Source organism: Alligator sinensis, unplaced genomic scaffold (assembly GCF_000455745.1).
Source record: "Alligator sinensis unplaced genomic scaffold, ASM45574v1 scaffold1083_1, whole genome shotgun sequence".
In the NCBI taxonomy this organism is placed as follows: domain Eukaryota; kingdom Metazoa; phylum Chordata; order Crocodylia; family Alligatoridae; genus Alligator; species Alligator sinensis.
Window position 1 is genome coordinate 779,313 of NW_005842644.1, and position 10,079 is coordinate 789,391.

At 62.9% G+C, this 10,079-nt stretch overlaps 1 protein-coding gene across 9 annotated transcripts in view; it reads right to left on the bottom strand.

Annotated features, from left to right (window-relative positions):
- SBF1 (SET binding factor 1) overlaps window positions 1-10,079 on the bottom strand; it is a 45,728-nt gene that overhangs the window by 28,084 nt on the left and 7,565 nt on the right. For 8 of the 9 annotated variants that reach the window (XM_025215443.1, XM_025215442.1, XM_025215439.1 and 5 more), the window contains exons 3-11: window positions 9,757-9,894; window positions 9,523-9,657; window positions 8,378-8,488; window positions 5,680-5,785; window positions 5,058-5,190; window positions 3,788-3,896; window positions 2,831-2,944; window positions 2,096-2,173; window positions 1,444-1,557 (exon numbers count right to left, since the gene is read on the bottom strand). In XM_025215443.1, the coding sequence (XP_025071228.1) occupies window positions 1,444-1,557; window positions 2,096-2,173; window positions 2,831-2,944; window positions 3,788-3,896; window positions 5,058-5,190; window positions 5,680-5,785; window positions 8,378-8,488; window positions 9,523-9,657; window positions 9,757-9,894 (1,038 nt within the window). Of the gene's footprint in view, window positions 1-1,443; window positions 1,558-2,095; window positions 2,199-2,830; window positions 2,945-3,787; window positions 3,897-5,057; window positions 5,191-5,679; window positions 5,786-8,377; window positions 8,489-9,522; window positions 9,658-9,756; window positions 9,895-10,079 lie in introns of those variants that run through there. The other variant, XM_025215447.1, reaches the window with a different exon arrangement.

A 10,079-nucleotide genomic window follows, 5' to 3' on the forward strand; every position in this document is an offset into this window, starting at 1 on the left:
CAGCGGATGGTGAAGGTGATCAGCTCGTGGTCGCTGTCACCCAGCTTCCCTTCAATCGTTAGGTCGCTGATTAGGTCGTACCCGGTTGCCAGTACCAGGTTGAGCAGCGCTTTACCTCTTGTCAGCCTGTAGACTTCCTGTGTCAGACAGAGGCCATCCACGCACGAGAGAAAGCTTTGCGACTGCTCCGATTTGGCCAAGCGCTCCTCCCATGAGATGTCTGGGTAGTTGAAGTCGCCCATGACAACCATGGACCGGGAGCGTACGGCCTCAGTCAATTCCCTGGTGCACTCCTGGTCAAGGTCTTGACCCTGGGTAGGGGGTCTGTAGTAGACTCCCACCATTGTATCCCCTGTGCCGTGTTCACCATGGATTTTAACCCAGGGGGTCTTAAGTCGTCCACCCTGGTCGCCAATATCGGCTTGCAGGGACACATAGCTTTCCTTGACAGAGAGAGCTACGCCCCTGCCCCTTTTGTCCACTCGATCCCTCCTGTACAGGGTATAGCTGTCTATACCTGTGGTCCAGTCATGGGTGGAGTCCCACCAGGTCTCCGTTATCCCTATGATGTCATAATTATTTGTGTTAAGCAGGACAACAAGTTCCTCCTGCTTATTCCCCAAGTTCCTGGTACTGGTGTACAGGCAGGCAAGTGTCCCCTTGGGGGCCCTTGCCTTGCCTGCAGCTCGCCCCAGGGCTAGGGCAGGGGTGGGCTCCCTTAAGTGCCTTGGCCTGCTGGCTTTGCAAGGGTTGCTAAGTGGACCAGCAGTGGCGGTAGTCCCCCCGCCCCCCGGCGGGCTCAGTTTAAAGCCCGGTGGAGCAGGTCAGCCAGCCTGGCTGAGAAGAGCCTCCACCCCAGCAGAGAGAGGTGGAGGCTGTCCCTTCCTGGCAGCTCGCTGCCTCTCTCTCTAAAGAGCGGACTGTGGTCATGGAAGCCAAAGCCTTCCCGATGACACCAGCGTCGCAGTTTTCGGTTGACTACCTGGGTCCTCCTCAGCCCATAGTCCGAGACTGGGAGGATCGAAGAAAACACCTGTACCCAAAGCCCTGCACCCAAATCCCTGTAGCGCCTCATGACCTGGCTGGGAGCGCTCAGAGCCGTGTCACTGGTGCCCACATGGATGAGGAACATGGGGTAGTGGTCAGTAGGCTGGAGGAGTTTAGGGATCTTCTCTGCAATGTCTCGGATTCTGGCTCCCGGGAAGCAGCAAACTTCCCAGGCTAAGGGGTTGGGGCGGCAGATTCCGGCTTGTGTGGACACGTGGTGTTTTAATCTGGAAAGGCCCCCCCACACATCCAGTCCGCACAGACAAGCCTTTGGACGGACGAATCTGCCTAACTGAGCTCCCCATGATGCTGCCCCATCCAAATACAGCCTGGGCTTTCCCTGCGGCAGTGCCAGGAGACCATCTGCCACTCACGTGGCCCTGCTGCAATCCGTACCTTGTGGAAGCGGATGACGGGCTCTGGGTGGATGCGGATGATGTGCAGACACCAGCGATAGCCCTGCAGCAGCTGTGCAAACAGGCGGAGGAAGACGGCCCGGATCTCCTTGTCCTGCGCGGGGGGAGGACAGGCCGGTCAGCTGCGAGAGGGGAGCAGAGGAGCCGCCCGAGTGGTGGGGACACCGCGCCGGGCTCCGAGCCACCTGCCCGGCAGGACATGCCCAGGCTGGCTGCAGGGAGGCCTTTCCGCGGGGCTCTCCAGAGCTCAGCTCCAGAAGCAGCTGAACCAGGGCAGGGGTATTGTCTGGCTGCAAGGAGCTGCTGGTCTCCATGCGCATGGAGGCCAAGGGGAAAGCCCCCAGCTCAGCCCTGCAAGCCCCCCTGCCGTGTCACGGCCAGCTCCTTTGCCAGCACCTCTCAGAACCGCAGGGCAGTCAGGCTGGCGGGGCCCTGCATGGACCCACCCTGCGGGTCACTGTTAGGACAAGCCCTGCACAAGGCAAGATCATCCCAAGCAAATCCCTGCCTCACCTCAACGGGAGCCCCAACCCCTGTGTGCCCTGGGGATGGACTCAGATCCCTGCCCAAGAACTCTACCTAGATGCACACGTGTGCACAGACACACACATGTGCATGTGCTCCACACTCACCTGCATTTTGAGAGAGGAGGCAGAGATGGTGGACGGGGGGAAGGCCACATCTGCCACCTCCAGCTCAGGGTCCAGGACCTGTGTGGACAAAGGACAGAGCATGCTTGGGGGAAGGATTGGGCATTGCAGCCCCGGCCCACCCAGCTTCCCATCCCCCAGGTGCAAACAGCCCTGGCCCACAATGCAGGTGGCCTCAGGGCTGGCTGCAGGGCGAGGGGCATTCTCCAGAAACTACCCCCGGCCCTCAGCATGGCCCGGAGAGGGCAGCCAGGCAGGGTACAGGGAGAACTCTGTGGCCTGTGTAACATGCGCCAGGTCAGAGCAACGATGACAGTCCCCTGCAACTAAGGCAGCACTGCCAGGGCCCCTGCAGGAGACCCCCTCCGCACAGTGCCCTCGGCTACAGAGAGGGGCCAGGAGCTCTGGGAAGCCCTGCCGGACTGCCTTGCCTTGCTTTCCTCACCAGCTTCACTGCCCTGTGTCTGCACATGCCGAGAGGGGGCAACACAGGCTCTGCAGGGCCCAGCAAGCTTGCTTATCCGTGCTATTCTGGACACGCAATCTACCTGGGGACCTGTCCATGCTGGCAGGAGGAGGAGGACCAGGGCTGCAGCTGGTCCTAGCCTGGAGCAAGTGACAGGGGGCAGCAGGAGGCGCGAGTGCCCCATCACATGCTCCCAGAGACAGGAGGCCTGACTGGCTAGAGGTACCCCTTGCTCAAGGGATGGTGCTTACCATGGAGAGGGCCTCTCGGGTCTGCTGAAGCAGGGGCTCAGGCAGCAGGGAGATGTGCACGCACTCAGGGATGGTCACCGTGCCCCCGTCCAGGTCGGCGATGACAACGTCCAGCTGGAAGCACAGAACCACACCACAGTCCCGTCTAAGCCAGGCACCAGGGTATGGACAGGCTCTCCCCTCCCGAAGAGCCCAGGACACCTGGCAGCCTCGGTAGGCCCATGTCTGGTGCCTGCTGCTACTATATTCTAGCGCCTGCTAAAGCACATGGGGCTCTCTTCCCCCTCTGGGGTGGTGCCAGCCCACATTCACGCTGCCCAGCCAGGTGACGCAGTACCCCAGCACTGGGGTTTGCCTCCCCGCTCTTCAGTGCAGTGCGCGGGGGCTGGCAGTGACCAGGAGTGGTGAGAAGCAGCTCCATATCCTGCATGAAAGGTGGTGCTTTGCCAGGCTGGGTACGGAGAGGGCAGCACCCCCAGCACCAGCTGCTAGACCAGTGCTGTCCTGCTGCCTGAGCCGCTGCCCTGCTCAGTCCCTGGAGGGGATTCTGAGCTGGGGGAAAGGCCGCGTGGATAAACATGTCTCAGTCTAATCCAGGTTATGTGTGTCCTGATCAGACACCAACTAGGCCCAACCACAGCCAGGCCAGGTAGAGCTGCAGATCACAGGCTAACGAGCTCAGAGATGCAGAAGCTTGCGAAGCAGCAGCTCAGCTGCCTGTGTCGTACCACGTGCTCACACAGCCTTTTAAGTCTCTTTAAAAACCGAATCCTCAGCCAGTGGGGACCGTGCTTGCATAGATGAGACCTACGTCCCCCGGACAGCCCCAGGCTGACCCTGCCTGCTCCCCGATTCCCCGTGCCCATGAAAAAGGCCCAGGACCCCCCCGGCCCCTCCCTCACCCCTGCAGTGGTGGCTTTGGGGGAGTACTGGTGACAGGGGCACCCAGCGCCTCACCAGCTCCTGGGTCTCTGCGTGGAAGATGGAGCTGACACCGATGATGAAGGGCGTGGGCGTGCTGAGCACCTCCAGGAGCTGTGCAGGCAAGATGGGCACGTACGTGAAGCTGCAAGCAAAAGGAGATGGTCACTGCAGCCCATTGGCGTGGCGCTGGGACAGTGAATGGGCAGGACTGGCAGCCTGCGGCTGGGGCAGGCAGCTCACAGCCACGAGGGCACGTTGACAGTGCCCGGGTTGGGAGAGGTGCAGCAGCTTGTGCACGGAGCTGGCAGGAACCCTGGCGCGCTGGACCCCTGCCTGTGAGCCAGGACGTGGGTGGGGGGCAGCGCTCGGCCTTGGCCACGGCTCCCGCCCAGGCAGGGTGAACAGGGCACCAGCTGTCCCAAGGCCTTTCCCTGCTGCCCAAAGCCTTGTAGGATGCCCTTCTTGGGGAGGATCATGGGAGAAGCAGGAGAGAAATCCCAGAGCCATGGGGCTGGCAGGGAGTCGTGGGGTCACATCCAGTCCAAGCCCTGCCTGAGGCAGGATCGGCTCCATCCCATCCCCAGCCTGGGCTGCAGCACCCAGCGCCTTCAGGGGAGACTTAAAACCCCCTGACACATGGAGCAGGAAGCCTGGGAGACCTCCACAGCAGAGCACGGGCATCGCTGCGCCCAGATCCCCCCTGCCCAGCCCTCATCCACCCTCTCTGACACCTCCAGTGATGGAGAGTCCTCCCTTCCCTGGTTTCTCCCATGGCCTCCCTGCTCTGACAGCAAATACCCAACCTTAACCTCTTTTGGCTGCAACTTCTAGCCATTGCTCCGTGTCCTCTGCTCTGCAGCGAGAGAGAACAGGCGCTTTCTTTCCTCTTTATGGCATTCCTTCCGGTATCTGAAGACTACTCTCATGTCCGCTCTTCAGCACCTTTTCCACAACCTTGGTGGTTTCTGGAATTAGGTCCCCTTCCCCCTGTTCTGCTGGGTGCCAGGCCTGAGGCTGGGATGGGACTCAGGCAGCTCATGGCTGAGGACAGACAGGGAAGCCCCGGAGTTCAAAACGGTGCTTGGGGGCTGGCAGTGCTGGGGGGACCCTGACATGCCTGACCCTCCGAGTGCTGCGGTCTGATGGCCTAGAGCTGCCCTTGCTCAGGACACGCAGCACCCTGTGGACTGGCCACTGGCTACCTGAGCCACCCCCTTCCCATAGCACATGCTAGATCCCCAGTCCGTGGGCTCGACGGGAGAGGCCAGCTGGGCTGCAGGAGAACGGGAGGCACCAGGCTCACCTGTACTTGAGGGGGAACATGATGGCGAGCAGGGCACGGCAGGCGTCGGTGAGGCGCTGGTAGCTGCTGGAGAGGAACAGGATCTTGTGCTCGGTGAGCGCAGCGCAGAAGAGGTACAGCACATTGGTGATCCCTGGGGGGGAGGGAGGGCAGAGCGGCAGCGCTCGCGGGGGGGGCTCCACATAGGCCTGGCCGGCTGGCTGGGAAGCTGCCATGCTCCTGCTCTCGCCCATGTCTCTGCCACAGCCCTGTGCCCTCTCCTAGGGCCAGGAAGGGGGCATGGGACCTTTCCTACTCCAATCTCTGCCCTATCCTCTGGCAGGAGCCTGGAAAACCCCTCTCTGGACTGGCCCGTGTCCCTGCTATCACCCAGTACCAGCTGCCAAGCCAAGAGCTGCCAGACAGGCCCCAGGAGCTCACCGGGGCCAGCAAGGATGGACCCGGGGCAGAGGCAGGGCTGCTGGCACTTCTTGCTGAGAGGAGGAAGGCACAGGGATAGCAGATGGGTGGACACACCTGTGGAGAGGCTGGGGCGGGGAGTTGAAGCTCTTAGCCAAGGGCACCACCTGGGGCAACGTGGCGCCTGCGCCCCAAGGGAGGAAAGGCTGGGGCTATGTCTCACCGAGCTGCCGGAAGAGCAGGGCCACGCTGCAGCTGCTGACGGGGAGCGAGTCATTGATGGGCGTCTGGATGACCTGTCTGTCGCCTGCGCCAAGGGAGATGGTCCTCTGCAAGAGACAAACAACAGGGGCACCGGCTGTTAGGAGCTGTCTGAGCAATGGGGCCATGCGCGGGCATCTCCTTTCCCCCCTGCACGGCACGTCTTCCCACCCCAGCCCACAAGCAGCTGGGCTCCCCCTGCCCCATGACGGGCAGGACCAGGTCAGTGTGCCCCCACCATGGTCCCCACTGCAGGCTGCCAGACAGCAGGGAAGGGAGAAGGCAGCTGTGTTTGGGTCAACTTGGTGGCTACTGATGGGAGACAATCGGCAGTGCAGGAGACGGGCTTGCTGGGCCTGGGGGAGGTCCCAGGGCCAGGACAGGGCTGGGCTTGGACACGGGCCCAGAGGCATTTGTATGCAGTGCTTGGGGGCCAGGTCCTTGGGGTGCCCTGGTGAGACCCAGATGCGCAGGCAGCTCCTCAGAGCTGGGGGCAGCTGGCGGGGCTTTCCCTAGAGCAGGGTCTCACTGAGGAAGAGGGGGACCTTGCTTTCCAAGTCTGGAGGCCTGAACCCGCACGGACTCGGCCGGCTCCTCGGTGGAACTCCCTTGCCCTCCCCTCACAGGTCATCGCAGTACATCTACAACCCCAAGCGGTCCGACCTGGCCGCTGCCCCACGTTGGATGTCCCTCACAGCTCCTCTGGAGCCTGGAGCAGAGGGAGCACCCTGGCCTGCCCCGCAAGAGGCCAGGGGACAGCCGGCGCACCTTCAGAGGGCTGCCCAGAGCCATGCCAACGAGACCTCCCTCCAACCACAGCCAATGTGTGACCACATGCTTCACTTAGGCTCTGCAGTGGGCCCAGCCAGAGGCCATGGTGCCAGACCTCTCCCCCTTGCTCCTTAGGGATGCACTGGGAGGGGTGAGTGGGCGGCTGCAGGCAGCCCTGGAAGCCCTGAGCCACCTCGCCCCCCGGGAGGAGCTGCTGGAGAGGGGCCGGACCCGGTGAAAGAAAAGAGGTGCATACCGCTCCTTCGTCCTCCACGTCAGGCTGAGATGGAGACAGACAGAGATAGCACAGTCAGTTAGAAACGCACAGCGTGGCAGCGCAGCCAAGCAGCAGGAAGAGAGAGACATGGACAGACAGACACACACACACACACAGCAGCACGGCCAGGGGCCTGAGCCCTCGTGAGAGGAGAGGAGAGGAGAGGAGAGGAGAGGAGAGGAGAGGAGAGGAGAGGAGAGGAGAGAGGGACGGACGGACACAGCACATGGAGAAAGAGTCCTGCCAGCTGCAGCGGGAGAAGGGGCAAGCACAGAGTGGGGGATAGGCAATGGCGCTGTTGAGCTTGCTCCAGGGCGCGATGCCCGAGCCTGCAGGACGGGGGAACTGCTCCTGTCTGCACTCCTCCCATGGCTCATGAGAGGACATGCTGGGGACCGAGATGGAAGCTGGCACTTGCAGTGGCCTGCATGTCCACCTCGCAAGCAGCCTTCCTCCTTTCCTGCAAGATTGGAACCAGCCACCTCCGTGGCCACTGCCCCCACCCCTGCACATGTTTCTTGGTAGCTGGAGGAAGCCCCAAGCTTGGTCTGGAGACAACCCCGCCATGTACAACCTTGTTCTAGAGACACCTGCAGGGGGACAAGGGTCTCGTGGGCAGCCTGACAGTGCCAGAGCCCAGGGTGGGGGATGGAGTCTGCTGCTTCCAGGGCACTGAGGGCCCCCAGCTCAAAAGGCCTGGAAGCAAAGGAGAGGCTCCAGGAGAACCAGTGGGGCCTGGGGAAAGTCAGTAAAAGCCACCCCCAGTACTGGAGGGCTAGGCTATGCGCGCTCTAGGTCCAGGACCAGCCTAGGAGAGCCTCAGGAAAGAGGCAGCCATGTGGTGCTGAGACAAGCAAGGTCACAGGCTGGACTAGGCCCCACTGGAGTGAAGTCCCAGGCCTAGAGTCACCAGCTCCAGCAACACAGCTGCGCTCTCCCAACCCTCCCTGCCTCTGGGAAGCCTCTCCCGCTCTCTGGGAAGCCTTTAGCCTGCTCTCGGCAGCCCTGCAGGCACAGGGTGGGGGTCTGCAGAGAGCGGAGTGCAGTGAGGAGGTCTGTATGCTCACGCTCACGAGGCCCAGCAAGGCGAGTGATGCCCAGCGAGGTGGCTGATCTTCACATCCCAGCCAAGGACACGGGGAGCTGGCTGCAGGTACCCCTTAGACCAGGCTGAGGAGGGGGCACCTAGCTCTTCCCAATGCAAGCCTTGGCCCCCTGTGGCTGCTCTTATAGACAGCCCGTGACTGCCTGGCTCTAGTACAGCTCCGTGCATGACAGACGCGGCCGTGGGGGAGGCCCGTTGGCCACAGGCCTGCCCAGCCGCCCGGGCAGCTGTTGGCACAGCAGGTCTGTCTGCGCATGAGGCCGGCTCTGCTGACGGCCAGGCCACGCCACGCCACGGCGACAAGCTGCACTCCCTGCAATGGGAAGCGGGGCTGCCAGGCTCCACTGGACCGAGCAACCCAGGCTGCCTGCAGCATGGAGGGCCTGACACCTGCACCCCTGCAGTGCAGCTGACCCAAGGGAACGGGGGCAGTGCGAGACCCCCCCCTGCGGTTGTGCCTGTGAGCTGGTGAGAGGCAGCAAGGGGAAGGAGTGAGCAGGCACCCACCTGCGCCCCCCCAGTGATGGGGATGGTGCACGTCAAGAGGTTCCCGATGACATTCTCCAGCGACACGTTCAGCCCGTCCACATAGATGGTGTAGATGAGGCCCAGGCTGTTCTGGAGAAGCAAAGCAGAGCACAGGAGTGTGTCAAGGCAGGGAGCTGAGACACCACTCAAGCGTGGCAGGGGCAGCCGCTGGGCTGGAGCAGAGAACCAGGGAGGGGGAAGTCAAGAGGTCTGGTGCGTCCTGCTCAGCACCTGCAACCCCCGGCACCGGCCCCCCGTGGGCACTCGGGGATCAGAGCCTCTCTGCTGAGAATGGTCCGTGGCGCCAGCAACAAGCCGTGTGTGCTGCCCACTCCAGGATGCGGGTGGGCCTCCAACACCGGCAGTGGGACTGACGCCAAGCCCTGGAGAGGGCCGGGCTCCCAGTGACGCCACGACACCCTGGGGGGCTCACAGCCACGTATGTCTATCTGCACAGGTCAGCCGTGGGCTGAGCCCAGCAGGTGCCTGCTCCAGGTCGCTGCCAGGCAGTCAGGACTGGATAAGGGGGCATAAAGGGGGGAGCTCTGCTGCTGTAGGGGAGCACCCAAGACACATTGCGCCGCTGGCAGCTAGGACTCTCCGTGCGGCAAATACAAGGCCTGACCCCAACCAGGATGGGCACAGGGACCCCAGCACTAGCACTGGTGTGCTTCAAGTGGGCAAGGGGGTTTCTGCATGGGGGCTACATTGCCTGATGGGTGACAGGGAGCCCCATATCTATGCCAGACACCGGGCTGCAACTTGCAGCTGAGAGCCGACCGGGCTGCAGGGACCAGGCTGGCTCCAGGGTCTGCCCCAGCCTGCAGAGCTGCCCCACGCAGGGTTCTGCAAGCCTGCCAGGAGCTGAGCTTTTTACAGCTGTGTAACGGGACAGGTGGGGAGCATATAAAGATGGATGAGATAAAGGCTCCAGGAACAGGCTGTGCCGAGAGGCAGGTCATGGCCACAGGTGCCCAGCCCCTCGTGGTCCCTGCCTGGCAGCTCTGCTCTGTGCATGGCCCCGTGCGGCCTCGTAGGCGGAAGCTAGGAGCATGCTGGAGACCATGCCAGGGACAGCTGCCACTCCCTGGAGACGCCAGGCCCTGCCCTGCCCTGCCCCTTACCCGGAAGACTTCGGTGTGGTCCAGTCGCGACACCAGCACCAAGCTCTTTGGAGCAAAAAGCTGCACGGGCTGGACAGGCAACGACGAGTCCACTTCCTCCTCCTCTTCCTCGCCGTTCCGCGTGTGGCTCTGAGGCTGGGGAGACACGTGGGTCACGCGCTGGCTCCCCTGGCTGTGCTAGGCACCCGGACGGCGCCGGACCTAGTCCGACGGGTCCTGCTCACCCCTTGTTACCTGGACGCTCTCGACAGTCTCCCAGAAGGTGAAGCAGGCGCAGTAGTGCCTCTCCGAGTTGATGTCGGTCAGCACGGCCACGAAGAAGTTGGGTGGGTTCCGCTCGGTGAAGAGCTGCCAGCCGCTTGGCTGGCAAAACTGCGGGCAGGAGGGGAGAGCTGGGGTCAGAGGGGGCCGGCGGGGGGAGCCGAAGCAGTTGCAGGCTGAGCCACCCCCTCCCTTGTTACCCAGCCCTCCCAGGGACCAGTCCCTCATGCAGCAGGAGCCGACGCAGCAGCCAGGAGCCAGCAAGGGAAGTGCCCAGCTCAGCGGTGGGTACGGCA